This window comes from Anticarsia gemmatalis, chromosome 23 (assembly GCF_050436995.1).
Source record: "Anticarsia gemmatalis isolate Benzon Research Colony breed Stoneville strain chromosome 23, ilAntGemm2 primary, whole genome shotgun sequence".
Classification (NCBI taxonomy): Eukaryota; Metazoa; Arthropoda; class Insecta; order Lepidoptera; family Erebidae; genus Anticarsia; species Anticarsia gemmatalis.
The window spans coordinates 9,348,986-9,370,466 of NC_134767.1; the positions used below are offsets into that span (position 1 = coordinate 9,348,986).

Genomic DNA, 21,481 nt, shown 5'->3' on the forward strand with positions numbered 1-21,481 from the left:
ACAAATAATATATAGTGAATCGTTATTGTAAACTAGTATAAAACATTACTGCTACACATATATTCGCAGTTTGTGATGGATGATCAAGAATTTGAGATAGTTACAAATCAGAAGGGTAACTTGGCACTACTACGTGGTGGTTATAGGTATACGAAAAATGTAACGAACAAGAGTGGAACCATTTTATGGAGATGTGTGCGACGAAATGTATGTAATGCTCCAGTTACTACGGAAAATAACAGTAAAAAACTATTGAGAGAATCTATTCTTCATACATGTCAACCGGACCAATTAGATAATGAAGTGCTGAATCAGAAACTGATTTTAAAAAAAGCTGTATGTACAAATCTTGGACCTATTCAAAAAATTGTTGAAAATACAAATCATGATATAATGGAAAAGAGCGGTCAAGACCTTGGTATTACTTACAAATCTTTTAAAGATTCTTTGCGTCGTGCTCGCAAAAAGTATTTATGTACAGATACATTAAGTCACAAAAATCCAGAATCCATTACTATACCTGAAGCTTTAAGAAGTGAATTCTTGATACATCAGGACCACGAAATATTACTGTTTGCTACAGCTATATCAAAGAAAATTATGAAGAAACCTGGAAAATATTATGCAGATGGTACCTTCAAATGTACTCCGAAACCTTACTATCAACTGTTTACAATCCACTATGATATTGGCTCCAGTGAGGTTCATACCAATATTGTTCCAGTTGCATATGCTCTTTTAATTAATAAAACTCAGGCAATATATGAACGATTGTTTAATATCCTTAAAAATAAACTAAGTGTTAAAATGGTAACTTTTAAATCCGATTATGAAACAGGTATTCTAAACGCTGCATCAAATGTTTTTCCTTCGGTACAAATTTCCGGCTGCTATCACCATTACAGTGATGCTGTGTGGAGGATGTCAAAAAAATTAAAGCTAAATAAATCGAAAGAAGGCAGAACTACAACCAGGATGTGCGCCATACTTCCTCTTTTACCTGCAAACCGGATACACGAAACATGGCAACATATACTACATACTGCACCAGACTCACGAGAAATGAGAAAGTTCCGAGTTTATTTTGAAAATACCTGGTATCCTAAACAATCAGCAAGTACATTAAGCGTAGCTGAACAACGACATAGAACTACGAATGCTCTTGAGGGCTGACACCACCGTGTTAACAAAAGAATCCCAAAAAAGCCTAACTTTTATTTATTTATACATAAACTTCGGCGAGAAGCAAAATATTGGGATAGAAGAATAACATATTCACTATTCAACTCTCCTCCAAAAAATAAAAGAAAACGATGTGATATTGATTTTGATAGAAGATACAGACGTTACTTAAAAAAATTTGATCAAAAATTAATTACAATTCCAGAATTTCTAAAAAAAATTATATTTTTACAACTTATCTTGAAAAAGTAAAAACACAATTATTTTCCCCTTCTAATTATTATGATTATTAAAGAATGTTTACATTTGTTAGTTGCCACTGTGTCACTAACTAGAAGATAGAAGCTGACTTTGAATTTGATGATAAATTTATATTAATGAGACATAAGGGAATAATAAATGTGTGTATATTTCGTTTAGATTAAAAATAAATATTTTTTTGTTGATTTGAATATATGTTTTTATTTCATGGCCCATAAAGTAACGCGAGTCTGACTCCCCATGATTTTTGACATTGTGCGCCTTTGACATTACGCGCTTTTGACTATGTACGCTTTTGACATTCTGCGCCTTTGACATTCTGCGCTTTTGACATTCTGCGCTTTTGACATTCTGCGCCTTTGACATTCTGCGCCTTTGACATTCTGCGCTTTTGACCATTTGCGATCATTTGTCATTTCGCGCTTTTGACTTTATGCTCCTAAACGCTCTGAATCTATTGAAACGTGATTTAGTAGTTCGAAAAGAATACCTAATCTAGTGAATATTATTCTAGAATGGCGCTCATAATTATTTAACATTTCGTAATTAAACCCACGATACACCTAAACCTAAACTGTTTCTGAAAAAACCTGCAGGGTGGAACTGGTTCAAGCATTAGAAAAGTCAACGTTAATTGCTCTCAGTTCTGACCTTTAGCAATTGGAAATAATTTATCAAGATTTTGTTTTGCAGCTGATTTTAACTTAAGTACAACTTTGACAATCTTAACTGTCTATATTCGATGTAAATGAATAATTGATTTGATTAAGCTTAAGACAATTCCGAGAAAATCTCTTGAGATTGGAAAATTAGGAAATTTCGGAAGCTTAGTAAAAAATGCTGTATATTTTGACTTCGTTAAACCCCTTTTAAACGGCCATAGGAATTTAATTTTATTATTAATAAAATTATAATTAAAAATACTATTTAGCTAATAGGTTAAAAATAAGGTTGGCTACGTGAGCAACACGAGAGCAAATGAATGATGAATCTGCTGAAAACTTGGCAGTAGTCCTCTTAACCCAAAATGGCTATATTATCGTCTATGCAACGGTTGCTCAGATACCGAATAACCTTTTAATATTGCTAACAAATTCAAATCACCTGCCTGACCACAAAACAGGTGGTTTACTCCCGACGGGATTGAATTCAAATGCAATCGAGTTTGGGCTAATGACAAATCGTGCTCTTAACTCACAAACTAGTGCGTGTTCTAATAATCCATAAGTACTAGTTATAATTAATATTATAAATGCGAAAGTAACTCTGCCTGTCTGTCTGTCTGTTACTCAATCACGCCTAAACTATTGAACCAATTTGCATGAAATTTTCTATGGAGATATTTTGATACCCGAGAAAAGACATAGGCTACTTTTTACTCCGGGAAAATGACGCATTTCCATGGGAAAATTCAGGTTGCGGACGAAGTTGCGGGTAAAAGCTAGTAAATAATAATTTTACTTGGTTTTAGCATTCAATTATGCGCTAGTTTATGTATAAAAGTAAGATTTGACTCGCAATTACATTCGAATTCAATCCTGTTGGGAATCAGCCACCACAACAAAGGGCTAATTTCATCTCATTACATACGTCTTTTACAGCATTAACGGCCAACTCAAAAACTCATCAAGCACTCCACTTACCAAAATATGTCACAGTGTAATTCTAAACGAGTGTACCAACGGTGCGACAATACACCTGCGACACAGATTTAGTCGGGCTGACCCATTTTTACGGGCGGCGAACAAATTAGGTAAACGACGACAGCCGGGATAATCTTGTAACAGAATGAAGAGGGGTATTATCTGCACTAAGTTGTGAGTTGTTGGCCTTTTTTCAAATTTGACGTGATTTTTTTGGAGCCAATTTTGTTAAGTATGGGATTTCATGTGTTCATATTTTGGAGCAGAGTAAAAAAATGAGTGATGTAGAGATAAGAGTGTTTTTTTGTGGGTGATATTTCCACAATTATATGGAGCTAAGGATAGATAAAGTTTTAGCCAACATAGATCTTTATTATTTATTTTAGGAAGCATTTAATAGCACAAGATACCCTTTATTAGGTAAACGACGACAGCCGGGATAATCTTGTAACAGAATGAAGAGGGGTATTATCTGCACTAAGTTGTGACTTGTTAGCCTTTTTTCGACGTGATTTTTTGGGAGCCAATTTTGTTAAGTATGGGATTTCATGTGTTCATATTTTGAAGCAGAGATTAAATGAGTGATGTAGAGATAGGAGGAGTTCTTTTTTCGTGTAATTTCTGTTAGATTGCCTATAAACAAGGATGATAAAAATACACAAATAATCGTAATATGTGATTATATCTCTTTACCACTGAAGATAAATTTCATTATCTCCATTTTGCTCATCTCATACCTGTCTTAAAAAAAATGAACTGAAGTTCCCTCAAAACTTGCGAATTATCTATAGACAACACTATTGGCTGTTTGACTCTCAGAACTTTTACTTACTTTTTCTATTAGATACCTTTGCTATCACAGACTTCCGTAGGTCGTAAAACTGGCCCTAAACCTCTTATAAGGTGGAAAACTATACAATTCTAAAGAATTATGTCCTAGGAGAAAACCTCTTGGTCTATTTTATCCAAGTGCTATCAACAAAAGCATTACATCTGAATGAAATCCTCAACAATTGAATCACAGGCAACTGGATTAATGTATTTCTTACTTGGAGATTGAAACGTCGGGAAAGTAGTACGATACAAACTTGTAGCGCAGTTGAAACGGGGTTAGGAGTACTTACTTACCTATGTTTTCTTGCATTATGTAGTGATTAACGAAGATTAAAACCAGGTTTAGTCATCTTGTCCCATGGTTTTGATAGAGATTGAGCAAATTTAGTGAAATTTTCGACTAGTTTGTAGAAAATCTGAAGTTAAACGCCACATTTCGCTAGAGCCTTTGTAATCTCAGTATCTAGTCGATTTAAACTGGTCACTTGTCCATTTTTTTTATAAAACGCTTTTTGTTGTATCCTTCACCTCGTCTTTAAAATGTTATTCTCAAGTTATCCACTTAACAAAAGTCTGTACTGGAAAATGCTTTTAAAAAAATCCATTTAAAAGTCAGGAGTTCTTTCTGGACTCGAGTAGTTATTGGACTTTATGATTAAGATTCGTAAACTTTTCTTTTCAGACCACAGTTGTTAATATTAAATTCTTACATTTAGATATCAAGTCTTTATTGCGAAGGCCACATATCATACGTATTTATAGAAGGACCTCAGCGAAACTCTTGTAAGTGGACCATTGTGTCGTGTTTCGTACAAATGATTGCACATCTCCATTGTGAGTGTACCATTCAGAAATGCCGCGCCATTCCGCCGGAAAGAGATGATCTATTTGATGTTGTGTGGAGCACTTAGACTACTTAAATATATACAGATTATAATGTCTATCCCTCTTATTCATAAACACACTATAAACCTATTTTAGTAAATGTTAAAGAACTACTATAATATGTTTTCTCTTCTCATTTCGCTAAGGAGTGAAAGAAACAAAACTCTTTATAAGCCTTTCATAACTTCATATATTTTTATGAAGAAGAGGTTATGTATTTAGTAAGAAAAGGATTATGCAGTCAGTTTTATTGAGCTACTTGTAGTAAGATTTTAACTATTAACCAATAAAATTAATTGTCTAGACTGTATATATTTTAATTGATTGTTTTAGCCATTATTGGCGCACTCAATTCATAGATGGTTAGCCTAATTCTTTCTCTATCTATCGGTAATAAAATCGGTAACTGCGCTGCGGTCCAAACTTTGATGAATTTTAATTCTAAGTAAAGTTACTGTTGGCGCGGTATTATTATAGATGGAAGGTCTTTAGGATTCTCTCTTCAGCTTTCGGTATAAAATTTCGTATGACCTGAAATATAGCATGCTATTGATCATGTCAAGCGATATTTTATTACTGTTTTTTTAAGCTAGAACTCACAATTACACTAAAAAACTTGCGGCTACATGCTTTGCTAATTTACCTCTTCTTGTGCTCTAATTCCTTAAAATAAAGAATAAATAGGTTTTCTCCTTTGCATAAAATTAGTAGACTTTATGTACAGAATGATGCTTGAAGCATTAAGTCTACTTCATTCATACGAGTTGTTGGGTTTAAATTAATATGCAGTGCCGGTCATGTTTGGACGTGCTCCAGAACTAAGCTGCTTCATAATTTTCGTATAATGTTATTGTAAGTTTCAAAAGCTCACTAAAATTCTGCTACGTTTGACGTGAATGCGCTGTTACGTATGTACTTAGGATTTTCAGTTAAAGGAATAAATTCAGTCTGTTTTTTTATCAGTTTTGAATTTTTTTTTGTTAGCCTGTATTGTCCTACTGCTGGGCAAAGGTCTCCCCCATTTGCTTTCAGTCCTCCCTATCTCCTGCTATGTGTGCCCAATTAATATCAAAGGCGTCTAAATAGAATCAGTTTAGAATTATATCCAAAAAATGAATTAAATGGATTTCGGGTTTATATCATCATGCTGTATAATTAGTAATAGTACTGCCATCTTCCGTGAAAGGCCGATTGCCGATCTTTGCTTATTATAGCGCGATATTATACCATTGTCGACTATCGTCAGCTAGCGAGAAATTTTGTATAAAAATTTGATCAGCGCGTTAAGCGTGGGTCGTTAGAACTGTTTTTGCAGTACATTTTAAATGTCAAACTGTCGTTCCTCGATAGTATCGACATACTACTGATGCGAAAATCTAAATCGCATGCGTATTTGCGTTAATTTCGGTATTCTATTATATATCTAATCTATCTGGTGATAAAAAACCAGGCTCTAAAATCCTGAATAAAATATCCCCGTTAAAACGATTAGTTACTTTTGAGTACTGTTCACAGTGGTTTGAGTATCTTAAATGATTTGTAAATTGCACTATTTAACCTTCATTTCGTTTGTTGCAGTGAACAGCCAATATTCACGTGCAAGGCCCACGTGTTCCACATAGATCCGAAGACGAAGCGGTCATGGATGTCGGCCAGCTCGGCCGCGGTCAGCGTCTCCTTCTTCTACGACTCCTCGAGGAACCTGTACAGGATCATCAGTGTTGAAGGGACTAAGGTATGGATGATATTTTTTTTTTGGTTCTTTGCAATTGAATTTTGTGTGTATTCGTTTACTGAAAAAAATATAAATATAATCCCTTTGCATGCTTAAAATACCTTAACACAGTCCTTAAAGGGTCCTTTTTCTATAATATGAAGGCGTTTTAATTGAAATACGAGTGAAGATTTACAAATTCGATGAAATAGTAAAGTCGTATCTTTCAACTTTTACACATAAATCCTTATTTAAAAACTCGAAATGTATAAGATGGTCACCCATCCACAGAACTACTTTGGCAAGCGTAGCTTAACCTCAGAGATCGATCCGTGCGGCTGTTGTTAACTAAGCCACGGGCTCCTCAATCTCCTTGTTCCTTTTTTGCAAAATTACAGGTGCTTTATTTGATTTTCAGGTACATTGCTTTAAAAGACAACGTGTCAATTTTAACCGTCGTATTGTTTTAATTGGATATGTCCACAATGCGTCATACTAAGCTTAATTTTGCAGATAGAATGTATATTGTGTATGAGGTATCTTATTTTCTGTTATCGAAAACCGATTACACGCATTGTCAGATCAGACGCGAGCCGGATATTACCGTTATTCCTTACTTTTTGCAACATCTATTTTGAGATACTGTTGTTGTTATTTTATTTGTAAACGAATCAGATGTAGCAAACTTAAAGCGGCTTCTTAACTTGCGCGTTGCATATTTAATATGTAAGACGATGCGATCGTGCATTATTTTCTTAAGCTGAAATTGTTGAAAATTCTGCCGAATCGTCCCAAACCCATAAATGTGTGGTTTTTAAGCCGAAATCAGGTTTTAAATCCGAAATCAGCCGAATTGCTAAGTGTTGATAAGTGATAAGTGACTAAAAACTCCATACTTATAGAAATTAAAGGTGATGCTAAAACAGAACAGGGAACATAAAGTACATTCAGAGCCGAAATAATCATTTGTGAAGCATGTCTATTTGTTTCGTGTGGGAATTGAAATTAACCTGGCCCTTTTCAAATTATCAAGCTTCTTTTCTTTTTCCCTCTGATAAAAGGATGTCCTATAGTTAGGCAGCAATGTTTTTCGGTCGTGATCTAACTACTAAAATTGACAAAGACCAAGATACATATCAATAATTTCTACTCCATTCCTACAAAATAAATGTCTTTACTTTTAAAGTTTCGCGTTGCATGTTTAATGTATAATAGAATACGGGAATTAACGCGAACACGCATTTTACCTTAAAATGCCTAAAGTTTTGGCGCAGGTTGCACTCGCCGTGGTCGCAACCTGCGCCGAAAGCTTAGGCAATCCCGTATTCTATTATACATTAAAAGAAATGTCTGCTCAAATAACATATAGAAAATTCCTTGTATCCTTCCTACCGTTAGCTTGGTAAGTTGGTTCTATCAAAGGTGTGGTCGACAGTCGCTACAGTCGTTACATTGGGTAGATGTTTGCGCCACATATTTACACACCTCCGGTGCTCAGTGCATTGGTGTCGGGTTTCCGTCTTGCGTCCACACCGTATCGGATTGCTGCTATCATTATCTTGTGGGTGATATATGGTGTTAATTGAAACGTATCATGATAGATACATGTGTAGTATTTGTATATATTGTCCAATGAATCATCTGCGATATTATAATACCCATATTAATGACTTTTGGGACAAATACTGTGGTTATATCATTTTATTTTACAAAGTTTACGTGGTCATATATTTTAATATAGTTGGCACTTTGTTTGGCATATGGAAATTAATATTTTTACAATCTTAATTTTGAAAGCTAAGTATAAGTGGACTAAGAGGCCTCACCCCTTCCTCGTTCGGGAGGAGACCCTTGCCCAGCAGTGGTATAGTAGTGGGTTTAAAAATAGTTTGAAGTTGAAATGCTAGCATCCAAAAATAAATTCGGTCGTTGCGAATAGAGTTTTTCGACCTTCCAACAAGGTTCTTAAAGTCCTCTGTAAAAAGCATTGTCTATTTTAAATCTAAACGAGAATGACAGTAAACTAAGACTTATTGTCGTAAATGGCATTTTAAACTCAATATAAAAAACAAAAGAAAACCTAATAACAATTTCAATGACCTTCTAACATTACAAGTGATGTCTAGCACAAAGGCGGGTCAGAATACCTTCAAATACCCAGTTGTATAGTTCATTGACCCGTCGGCGTCTAGTCCCCAGCCACACCCACAGGTTCACCTAACGCCAGAACGAATTACGTTATTTTTTTACTGAAAAAAGCCTTTTTTTAACCAATTTGAATTTCCAATTTGGGGATCCACTTGCGGCCCTCGAAGAATCGATTCCAGTTTCACAAGTATTTTATATGCATTAAAATGTATACATTTAATTTGCATTTAAAGCTTTTTTATCGGTTTAATGTAAAATTAATTTTAAAGAATAAAGCTAACACTTTTCAAAATACGTAATTTTTTTCAGTCTTTCAGATTGAAGTCTCGCTATCTTTGCGTCATACCAAGTACATGACATATATTGTAGCTTTTTGATCTCCAATTTTACATGGAATATAACGTGACTGATAACTTTATAGTCGTCGTAGAGGGCAATAACAAGAAAACGTATTATAGTAGTTAGATTTTTTTTCGAAAGTCGTTTCAATGATGAAAACTTCCAACTCATAACAAAATTTATGTCTTCAAAATTAAGGAAATTATTGCTCAAAATAATTTCATATATGAAAATATAACGTAGCTCTCGTAAGTCTGTACTGTATTGACAGTACATGTGCATTTATTAATCTAAATATGATATGTCAACAATCGATGCAGGTATTTCGCTCGTCAAGCATATCTATGATGCTTGGGAGACATCCCATGACGCCATTGGGGTGTTCTGCGATCTCTCCAAAGCATTTGACTGTGTCCAACATAATACGCTCCTTAGGAAACTAAACCACTATGGAATTAGGGATACAGCGCTAGATTTACTTGCGTCATATTTGAGTAATAGGATTCAACGAGTAGATATCAATGGTGTAAGGTCTTCAGGTTCAACTGTTTCTCTCGGCGTGCCTCAGGGTTCGATACTCGGTCCGTTTCTTTTTCTCGTATATATAAACGATCTCCCCTTTCAGGTGCAGGACTTATGTGATATTATATTATTTGCAGATGACACTTCACTCATTTTTAAAGTAGATCGTTCGAAGTCTTGTTTTATTGATATCAATAGTATTCTTGAACAGGTCCACAACTGGTTCACTTGTAATAATCTGTTATTAAATTCTAACAAAACTAAGTGCATTAGGTTCACTATGCCCAACGCGAGGAATTTAGGTACTAACATAGTCGTAAATGGGCAAACTATCGATTTGGTAGATTCGGCAACTTTTTTAGGTATCAGTCTGGATAGCAAGCTCCAATGGGGCACTCAGATAGCGCATCTCTCGGGGAGACTCAGCTCCGCCGCGTACGCAATCAGAAAAGTAAGACAGTTTGCTGGTGTGGATGCGGCAAGACTGGTTTACTTTAGTTATTTTCACAGCGTCATGTCTTACGGTATATTACTGTGGGGTAAGGCTGCTGATATAGATGTTATTTTTGTCCTTCAAAAAAGAGCTATCCGTGCAATTTATAGTTTAGGAGCGCGAGACTCCTTGAGAGAGCTTTTTGGGCAGATAGGGATACTGACGGTGTCATCACAGTATGTGCTTGCAAACTTGTTGTATATAAAACAAAATTTAGGGACTTTCGCAACAAATAGCGATAGACACAATTATAACACTAGAAACAGACACAAATTAGTAGGTCCCCATCATCGTTTACACAAGGTGCACAATTCGTTTGTAGGTCTCGGCATTCGTTTCTTCAACAAGCTTCCCAAGCACATCATGGATTTACCCCTGCCGAAATTCAAAGTTGCTGTTAAGGAACATCTCGTTAGGAAAGCTTATTACAGAATTGATGAGTATCTAAACGACAATAGCTCTTGGGATTAGTCGCTCGCTTGATTAGGATTCTTTGAAATTAGGGAACTTTGCTATAAATTGTATAAACTCAGTAGCAGTAGGTCTAATATTGTAAAATATGGGCAATTAATGATGCAAATAGGTGATGTTACGTACAATTTGATGTTATTCATAAAACTGTAATTTTTTTTCTTTTATAATGTTCACAACCAGTGTGCTCACTTGCTGCCCATATTCTTATTATCACATGCTAGTAGGTGCTCCCAACATACGGTATGATCAGAGACTAATAAATAACCTAGCTATATTAATTTAACTTAATTGACGTTTAGTCTATATCGCTGATTGTTGGCAGCTCCTCGCATGATCAATTATTGTATCAACCACATTGTAAAACTTTTGGCGATTGAAAAGAGTGGCCGTGAGTTTCTCGCTAGCTCTTCTCATAAGGCTCTACCCCCTTTCCGAGCTAGTGGTAGATTCAGTAATTGTAACGACTATCATAAGTGTCAATATTTGACCTAAATGAATAAATGATTTGATTTTTTGATTTTATGTAACTCAAAAGTGATTGACTTACTGACACAGTGATCTATCAACGCACAGCCCAAACTATCCACTAAGAATGGGTTTTCGTCAATTCTACCCCAAGGGGATAAAATAGGGAATGAAAGTTTGTATAAAAATTCTGTCCTAAGTCACAAACCAAGCGAACGAAACGGCAACAGCTAGTATAAATATATAGTTGAAGACGAAATGTAGCCAATTTAGCCGTATCTGATGCGACCCGTATGTCACCGAAAGCGACTAATCAATGTGCCAGTCATTTTAGGTCACACGCAGACACAGGCGACCTAAATTAATTCCAGTTAGCTTTGACCTCAGATGTTCTGAGAAATACATGTAGCGTGTGAGGATGTTCTGCTAACTTGTGTTCACAACTTTTGATTGTTCAAATACATATCGACGCCCCCAAGGAATAAACCGGTAATCGCAAAAATCTAATTTTACAGGAGAAATGTTTTAGTGTTTTTCAGGTATAACTTTTCTATAAAAGGTAATTATGACAACATTGTCATATGGAGGGAAAGCTAATTTTTTTTCTAATAGTTAAACATAACCTGTGAAATTATTGTATATACACAGGATTAGTAAATCGCCAAAATACATAATACCGAAAATGGTTTCAAACACTTTTAAAGGTAATGATATATTAGGATCTTCACTTATTAATATTATTCCAGCAATGTTTACTTACCGAGTTATTCTTGTGAATTTCTTAAAAATCATAGACATAATATAAGTTTACTGAATTATCGAACGTGTTTTTACATTACAGAGGGTGATTGTAATATTCAGTTACCGACTTATTACGGTGAAAAATTAATAACCATAGAAGTGTAAATAATTGTAACAGTTATATTGTAGGAAATTTCTGGGAGTCATATTGATTGTAATAGTTGGAAACCGATTATGTATTATAAATATTTTATCAGTATAGTAAAGGGAATAATTAATAAAACAAAAAAAATTATTTGAAATTATTGTTTTTATTAGGAACAAAGTCATTAAAGAGATCACAGATAATTATAATAAGGCACTATACGAAAAATATAGCCTAATAAAAATAATAAAAACAGGAATTAATCTGTATTATCATTGGTATCATCGTTAATCTGTATTATCATTGGTATCATCGTCATCTTCTTGTTCAATATTTTCTACAGAAATTAGGGATTCATAAAATGTGTGGTAATATCGTGGAATTGCTCCACTGCCGCATAAAGACAGTAAATCAGAATGTAACGCCTTGCTTATAGGAAGAGGTTGATGATAAGCACGTTCCAATAAAATTTCAGCCTCAACCAACGCATCTGTCTTGGGTTTTCGCCCACGCCTTTTCATTTGGAATGAATTCACTATATCCAATTCTGAATATGCCTCATCAAAATCATATTTAAAAAAAACTTTGTCTTTTTGAGATGATGATACATGTACTTCCATTACGTCCGACCAACGTATCGTATTCCCATCTTTATCGCGACGCCAATTTGAAGGATTTACTAATTTTTTTATGTCTAAAATATCTGCTTGCTCCATTTCTTTTATAGAATACTTTTCTCCAGAGACTTTAGAATTTTGAATTATGTTATATATTTGGTCAGGTGTGTAAATAAACTTATTTTTCATGTTTCTTTCAATGCAGGCATGCATAGAGTCTCCCTCATTCTGGCTATGAGCAGTCTCAAAAAATCTGTGAGTTATAGATACGTTTAAACATTTTGCTGCATACGCATACAAGGCGAAAATGTATCTGTTTTTATTTTGGCCATAGCAACCATCTGAATAAAGGTATATTTTGCTAATACCACGTTCCTGTTCATTCTTAAAGAATTGCAACAAACAACTGCCAATTTCTATGCAGCCTCGTTTGGCAATTTGGTAATGCCACACATAACAATAGCCTTTTCTACGCAGAGCATCAAAAATTGTAAAATTGTAAACAGGGTACTTGCGTTTATAATGAAAAATTCCCACAGTAGATTGGGGAATACTTAGCACCTTTTGTAGGTCAAAGATAGCAATTGTGCTATCATTTTTGTCAATTGTAATTTTTTCCTCATTTTTAATCTGCCGAATTGTCTCTTTTCTATGCAAATGCTGTCTATAGCTTTCTTCAAGAGCTTGTTTCTCTGATGGACTGGACTGCTCATATACAAAACATGTGGAACAATAATCTTTTTTTGGCTTAAAAAAGGAGTAGTTGTATTTCGTATTAAATGTGGTTTCATATTGACGTTTAGTCGCCATCTTAGCATCAACAAAATTTTGCTGTGGAAACCAACCTGTGTACAACCGATACATTTTCGATATATTGAGGTCCTGTGATAAATATTCTCGAGTTGAGCTTTTTCTTGTATAATGAGACTCTACTTTAGGAAATAATGAAATGTGCTTTTCAATACTAGATTCAGTGGCGGAGCTCATTTTTCGTGGTCTATTATTGTGCTTACCTCTGAAATCTGTAATACTTTCCTCTGTTTTAAATTTTTCTAATGCTGTATATACCATTTGTTCATTAATGCTTAAAGTGTTTAGAAAAAATATCTTACAAACAAAGACCTGTACCTGATTTAAAGAAAAAAAATATTTAATAGTCTGAGTGCGATTATTTTTCCTTTCCAGAGTCATTCTTTTGATATTTTCTGTTGTAGTATGCTTAATAATATACATCCATTGATGTTCTCGATCAGATAGTTTATAAAATTTATCAAATAAATCTTGCCTTTCGGAGGAGGTAAATTTGCTGCCACAGTTCATTTTACACGTACATACGGGACCCATAGTCTTTTTTGGATACCTTTTTTTAGTATGACAACCTTCGTAAGCCTGACCAGAATTTTTAAGTAATTTATTTTTTTTGCTACACCATTGATCTTCATTAACTTTACGTTTTCTAGAATAAGTTTTTTCATTTTGTGAAGTGGAAGGCTCTTCCAAATTACTTGGTTCGAAATCTATTGAATGCTGTGTTAATTCAGTTCTAATACCGGGTTGTTCATTTTGACAAATATCGGTCAGTGTGATATCACTTTCATTAATTTCAGATACACTTTCCGGTTGCAATGTTTCCTCGAAATCACTACTTGGCAAATTATCAGTTAAGGCATAACTAGGCACTAAGCTTAAATTTATGAAATTCGTATCATGAAATTCATTTTCGTCGTTATACTGGACACCATCAATTATTGTAGAATTGTGTTGATTTTTATATATGGTGTTAGAGGATGCGATAAAATCGCTGTTTCCTAAGAATAATGATAAATTAGAAATAGTAGAGGGAGTATCAATAACCTTTGATGTGTTCAAAATGTTATCTATGCATTGGGAATCTCCACTATGACCAGAAAACGTACTTGATGGCCTTGAACGATTGGCTGCAATCCTTTCTGGACTTGGAAGATATTCTGAACAATCCGGAGAAAAATCAGCATCACTCACTTCTTTAACATTATCAGCGTAATTTGGCTTTGGTCGATCTGAAAGCAAAATAATATTTTTTTTATTTAATAAATATGTAAAATTTTAACATTAAATATATTAATTTAAATACTTATATTTTATAAAATTTAAAATTTAGTTATATACATTATAAATCTCTGAAATAATCTATATAAAATATTTAAGTACATGAATAAATAAATGTATGCATAAATAAAATAAAATATATATTAAGTATTACTACAACAATAGACAAAGTATTTTAGATACGTTTAGATATTAGTACATACCTCGTAAATTATAATTAGTTATTCCTTTGATGCACAGTGATTCTACAACTTTACTTTCTTGTACGATATTAGCACAGCTCCTTTTTGAAGAAGCTCCAGAACCTGTAAACACATTATGAGTTCTTAGATTGAAAGTTCACGGAGTAATTGTTAAAATATTTTATAAACATGGTCCTTCTCAAAATGCGATTACACCTAACGCCAAAGTAAAAACTACGTCCGCATCACGATATTCAAGACGTAATGTATATAAACAGATAAGATCGTTTTACCCGACCCGATAATAGAACTCGAGACCTCTAACGCATAGAATTTAACATTGCTAGCTACACGCATCACTCCACTATGCTAAAATGATTATATTCATAAAAATATAGTGTGTATTGGCTGTTAGATCTAACGAATTTACATTATTGTTTTGCAATGTGAGATAATAGATTGTATATAAATAAATCACTTATATTTATCTTGATACTTACTTGTTGCAACATGATCGTCAGTATTATCAACCATCAACAACATTCTTCTTACTCGAGGGTTTTTCAAAGGGTGAACTTGTTTCGATGACATACTTATCACTTAAATAAATATTGAATACTTGACTAACTTATTAAAATAATCAACACCGTGTAAAATACTAAACATTACAATTAAAAATAACACATAATAGCTTTTACATTGATTGACGTGATGTCACTTTAAAGCAACAAATACAACTAACTTTCGTGATTTATGTAAACAAACAATCGGCACGTGCGCAATCACCTGTCTCTGTTATTTTTCGTGTTTAGAAAGAGATGCACTGAGCATCGCGTACGCCCTGTATTTGTCTCGGTGTGAGTAATGTGCATTACATGTAGCGACATGTTCTTGATTCGTCGAGCGCGGGCCAGTTAACGCCAATACATATCTTAAGGTCTCAAATGATTACTGTAATAGAGTATTACCGAAAATGTCGGCCTAAAAATTTACGAGAATAAACCCGTAATCGCGTTAGCCAGAAGATTTTAGGGAATATTTTACAGTAATATTTCTTTACCGAAATTTGGGCATATAATTTAATTTGTAATAAGGTATAGCGGTATTTTTCACGTAAATAAAAATAAAAAAGAATCCATGGAACAAACATGTCATAACGGAAATCATTGAAAATTTTGGGAGAAAAAATCTGAAAAAAATTGTATAGGTGTATTCACACCCATAGATACCGAAAATGTAATAACAATAAAAAGTCGGTAATAGTATAATACCGGTTTATTCCTTGGGGGCGTCGATATATTCGTATAAGTTATCATTGGAATAAGAAGTCTTATTTGCTTATTAGGGATTTTTCTTTTGCGTGCTGTTATAGTAGTGTTATGATTCTAGGTTATTGTTTTAAGGTAGGCTTTATCACCATGCACTCTTACTCTACTTACTGTTGTATTTGTCTTTTTCTGTCTCACTTTTCTTTTACTGACAGCTATACTACTTATTTTATCGTTGGGATAGATTTCAGCTTTAGAATAAGGTGATAGCAGGGAATGCTGCCACTTTTTCTTGACCTGTGAAGGTCACATATTTTTTTTCCAGACCTGAGACTACAGCTCTCTAGTTCTAGACTGATTGATAGATTGATTATGGTATAATCGAGTCAAGTTTGCATTTAAAACAGGAGTGACTGCATAAATTGAATCAAATAGATATGTTTAAAAGTCAATTTAAGGATTTTAAGATTTTCGTTTGAGAGATTGTTGTGTTGACTAAAAGGAATTGACCGCGTCATTAACTTTATTAATGTGCTATATCTTTTTGGTAGCGACTTTCTCTTAACTCATAATTTTCGATTTTTATTATTGATTCCAGTTTTCTACTTCCTCCCTAAGAAATATTTAACCGAACCAATCTCATTAAACCAGAACACATGCACGTGAAAGCTAAAAGTTTTCTAATCGAACTCCGACACGTGGTTATACGTTTCCAATTTGTGTTTCAAAACTAAAAGTTCCTTTGAAACGCCAACTATTTATATTGCACGGCTAGAAAATTTACAATATTTACCAACGTTTTGATCTTATATTGAAATTCTGTTCGCGTATGGTGCTTTCAATTTTGAAGTATATTGCTGAATTATTTCAATAAATTTTGTAAAGAACATTTTTGTTGAAATATTTTATTATGTTATACAATTTTCGTTTCAATATGTATAAATTTCTAAACTTTGTCTGCTTATATGTTTGTTATGTCTAACAATGGATTCTGATACAATTTAGGTCTCTTTTGGTAATTAATTAGCTTTTATAATTACAAATTAATTAAGCATTATGTTGTTAGACAAAATGTCTTAAAAATATTAAACCTAATGTACAATATTTTTGACTAATAGATAAGTAATGAATCCTTGAGCAACGGAAGATACTTTTATCCTGAAAATAGTCGAGAAATTCATGGATGTTTCACTGCTTTCACCGACTGAAAATCCATATAAACTAAACTAAATCCTAATTAAATAACACATTTGATTATAATATCCATGATTAAACAATTTAGTGTAAATGTCGTTTGTAATTAATAAGTCATTGTTTGCTGACCCGCGTATGAATGTTACAGTCGATAATAATGCTGACGTCATTTTAATAATTACTACCCAAATGAATCAGCAAGCTGGGGATTAAATGAGACACCGGCTGATGGAAAATAGTGGAAAGTCATGAATGCCTCCTAGTTATGATGTCCCCTAATAAGTTATACAGTTTTCAGTCTGCTTTGAACTTTCTCTGCTTTTTTCTATCTCGTATGGTTAGTAGTTAACCTAGTGTCAAAGATGTTCAAGCAGCCCGGAGGGCCTCTGACATGGCTTAACGACTGTTTTGCTAACTGACAACAACCTGGACCGACTATTAACGTGCCCTACGAAGCATAAACTTTCTCAATTTACTAATCTAGGGGGAAAAGAATAACAATTTTAGGAGAATAAAATCCCCAACCGGTGATTGGCCAGCGTGGTGGACTCAAGGCCTAACCCTAACCTACGGGAGGAGACCCTAGTTAGTGCAGTGCGTAATACCTATGTACATGCAACCGGCTTGTAGGACTGTAGGAGAGTTACAAGTGAAGTTAAGCAGATAGAGATTGTGGCACCTATCAAGAGTAGTTCTTTATTTTTCGCCTATACCTTGTAAAAAGGGCCTGATTTTATGAAAGTACTAGTTGGTTCCCGCGGCTTCGTGTAAGATGTAGTAGAAAGTTTGTTGTTATCGTAATAAGTGCTTGGTCTCTGCCCATAGGAAAATGTGTGATTTTATGTATGTACTAACTTGTTGAGTTAATTGCTATGTTTGTTCTCAGGCGGTGATAAACAGCACGATAACAGCGAACATGACGTTCACGAAGACCTCGCAGAAGTTTGGACAGTGGAGCGACGTCAGAGCCAACACGGTCTACGGGTTAGGGTTCGCTTCTGAACCGGAGTTGGGGAAGGTAACATCATTTTTGGTCGCTGTTTTTCCTATGTCAATGTTTATACCATGAGACTATCGTTTGTATCGTGATCTCTACAAAGAGGAGGATGGCTGGAGGGATGCCTTTTTTGTTTGCCTCAAATGATCAAAGGCGATAGCTGCAATTTAAGCCACCCTGGACCAATTTTGGTGAGATGCTGCATTTTTGTCACCGGTCGCCTACTTGTGATATATCTAAGAACTAATTTATTCCGTCCGATGACATTTATTTAAGGAATAAGTCGACGTTTTCGACAGAAAAAAACTATTGTAGTAAAGTAGAATGAAAATCTTGATCTTGGAAACTGTTACGTACCTACTGTAACTTATTATTAAATAATGTCCTCCTGGCCGGTATTTGGCTACAGCGACCAGTTTCATTAAACCAGCCAACTACTAATATATACTAAAAAACTATGTTTTAGTGTCCGAGTGTGTGCACATATACAAGTACACTCTCTATTCCTATACTTTCATAGCCCAGTGGGACGGTTAAACCGACACCTTGGGTGAGAGGTCAGGTGCAGGACCGACGGCTTTACGTGCTTCTTATTGGACTAAATTAACGATCGTCTTAGTTTATTTTAACTTAAGTATGCTCTAAGGTATTCTAGGCTCACTACTATGCATAACAATTAATTGGCTGGTCATAATTCCAAGATATTAATCAAGAGGCTAATTAATCCCATAGGCCTATGAACTAATGCTGAGAATTTGAATTATCCTAGATATTAATTACATCGGAAATTGGGATCACAATATATGGTTTAATTACTACCATAGTAGAATTTGTCTTACAAAAAATATTTGGTTTAGAATCTATGGGTGTTTGAAGGTTTTAAGCCCAATTCACCAAAACACTTACGTATTTTTAGTTAACAGGTCACATGATTAGGTACATTTGTAATAACAATTGCAACCACCCATTAAAAAAACAAGTTCTTACATCTTCACATGCTTACACAAAGCCATTACATAGCTTTAGCTATCAGCATAAGGGCCCCTTAATATGACGAAGGTGATCCAGAAATTCAGATTTTTGAGAGTTAAACGAAGGGGAACCGATATTTCGGTTGCCGTGAGTCAAGAGTTTGACTTGTATTGCAAAGGGTCTGAGACTTGATTTGGCTTGATATATATTTAATGGCACATGATATAGGAGCTCCCTGTTTTCCCTTACGATAGCGAGAGCAGGCCTTAAACTGAAAGGAAATTGTGTAATTCTTTGTAATAATCCATGTCAATAAGTTGTACAGACATATCGCTATACTTTCATAGTGATAAGCTTTTAACCCATTTTACATACGCGTATATAAATTGTTTTCGCTATCGAGGTTTTCCATCAACGTTTTAATTGAATCAGTGGTCGCGTGTTGAGTGATACGGTGGAGCTGAACGTGAGTTATATACTATGCAATTATGTAAGGTTTATTGAAAATTGTTCTAGCCGTCAATTGAATACCGTGCTAATTATATTAACATTAAGCAGGAATTGAATGAAGCGTATTCTATCGACAGAAAGACTCGTGAGTGCCATTCACTTACCTTTTCCAAACTTAAACTACTAGTGTGGGTTATACAATATTTAAAAGCCTGTTAACACCTTCAGCTAAGCTCGAAAGCTTATGATAGGGGTAGGTTCACATTAGTATCGCAATGGGTGGAATACGCATCCAAGAACTCTTGTTTTGTCACAGGTAGTAAAAGATTTCAGGGGCTTTGAAAGGGGCCGCCATTTTACCTGTCAGCTTGGAGCTTTCTAATGCAATTCTTTTATTCACAGTTCATAGAAAAGTTCCAAGAAGTAAAAGAAGCGATTCAAGCCCAACAGTGCGGCGGGGGCGGTGGTAAAAGCGTGACAAACGGGAACAGTGGTGCGGCCACACCGGTCGCCAGCGCCACGGCCAGCCCGCTGCTAGCTGGCCGCGCTACTGGCGCCGAGGAGCCGCCGCCCGTCGCCGCCGTGTCGCCTGCACAGGTAATGGTTAGTAGATTGATCGTGGTTTTCAGGACGAAGCATTGAGATTGATTAGGAATATGAAATTCTGAGCGATTTTACCCGAAACTGGGATGAATTAAACCTAAGTAGAGAAGACAATCAGAAAGTGAATTTGAACCTGAAGTAAGGTTAGAGGATCTAAAGGAAATCTCAGGTCATATTGGTGACGATTGACAAAGTATAATAGCGTAGAATTCTTAATTACGGAACATTTTATACAAGATTTTAAAAATGTCCATGTAAATATATCCTTAGGGTCTAAATTATTTTCAGACATCTAGTGAGTTCGTTCAATAATTGAGTATTCATCTAAGCTTTTTGTTTGCAGCCAAAGGTGCCAGAACCGGAGGAGATGGCGGTACATCAGAGAGCCCATTCAGTCTCATCGAGTCTTCAGGTAACTGTAAGATAACAACTATATCTTACTGCTGTTTGGCTTTGCAGAAACTGTTTTTTTGTCAATGATTGCCAATAGAAAGCTCTCAGTACCAATTTTTTTTTTACTGAAGAGATTATCTCTGAAAGTACCAAAAATACACAGACTGCATTTTGACAGGACTACAAGCTTTAAATATTTAATTTTCTCGACTGTTGCTAAATGAACTTTTGTGACAAAACGTAAGTTCTATCGCAGAACTTACGTTTTGTCACAACTGCTACAGTTGCAAATGTCCAATATTTTTTCTCCACGTTTCAGCATTTTGCTAAGCATTTTTACAATTTACATCAAGCTCTTTTCTCACTCTACCATTTTTCGTGCAGAGTGGCTACGGCACAGTAAGCCGAGCCCCCCGCGGGCCGCTCGCCTCAGCCGGCGCTCCGGTCGAGCCTCCACCGGCCGAGTCCACTGAACAACAGCTGCGTTACGAGAACGATAGACTCAAACTGGCCTTGGCGCAGAGGTAAGTTTAAAATTACAGGAATTTATCATGGCGATATAACTGGATTTCAAGATGTTCACTTCTCTGTTTGAGCTAACCATAGTCGTATGTTACCTTCAATTTAGCAGAAAAATGGAGCAGACAATTGGTTTACCATGTGTTAGTGTATTTTAATAATGCGGTTTTTTACGCGATGTGAGAAGATTATTTGTAAGAGTTGGTGGAGACGCGTAATTGATAGCGAAAGTGTGTTACTAGTGATTTTTTAACACAGGTAGACTTCTCAATTGCGTTACTAAAAGCGTAATAGCTTTAAGCTGTTATTTTGCTCGACTGAATGTGCGAAAAATTGCGTGGTTGACTTCGTC

At 35.0% G+C, this 21,481-nt stretch overlaps 1 protein-coding gene and 1 long non-coding RNA gene across 5 annotated transcripts in view; one reads left to right on the forward strand and one right to left on the reverse strand.

Moving 5' to 3' along the window:
* homer (protein) overlaps positions 1–21,481 on the forward strand; it is an 83,896-nt gene that overhangs the window by 17,231 nt on the left and 45,184 nt on the right. Inside the window, exons 2-6 of one of the 4 annotated variants that reach the window (XM_076130182.1) lie at positions 6,384–6,540; positions 18,082–18,213; positions 20,017–20,217; positions 20,561–20,635; positions 20,995–21,134. In XM_076130182.1, coding sequence (XP_075986297.1) covers positions 6,384–6,540; positions 18,082–18,213; positions 20,017–20,217; positions 20,561–20,635; positions 20,995–21,134 — 705 coding nt within the window. The remainder of the gene's footprint in view (positions 1–6,383; positions 6,541–18,081; positions 18,214–20,016; positions 20,218–20,560; positions 20,636–20,994; positions 21,135–21,481) is intronic. The other 3 variants (XM_076130183.1, XM_076130184.1, XM_076130185.1) reach the window with 3 other exon arrangements.
* On the reverse strand, positions 11,189–16,018 carry LOC142983262 (uncharacterized). Its single transcript, XR_012960042.1, has 3 exons — positions 15,234–16,018; positions 14,755–14,856; positions 11,189–14,502 (listed from the first exon to the last, which is right to left on the reverse strand). It is a non-coding gene; the product is annotated as an uncharacterized LOC142983262 (long non-coding RNA).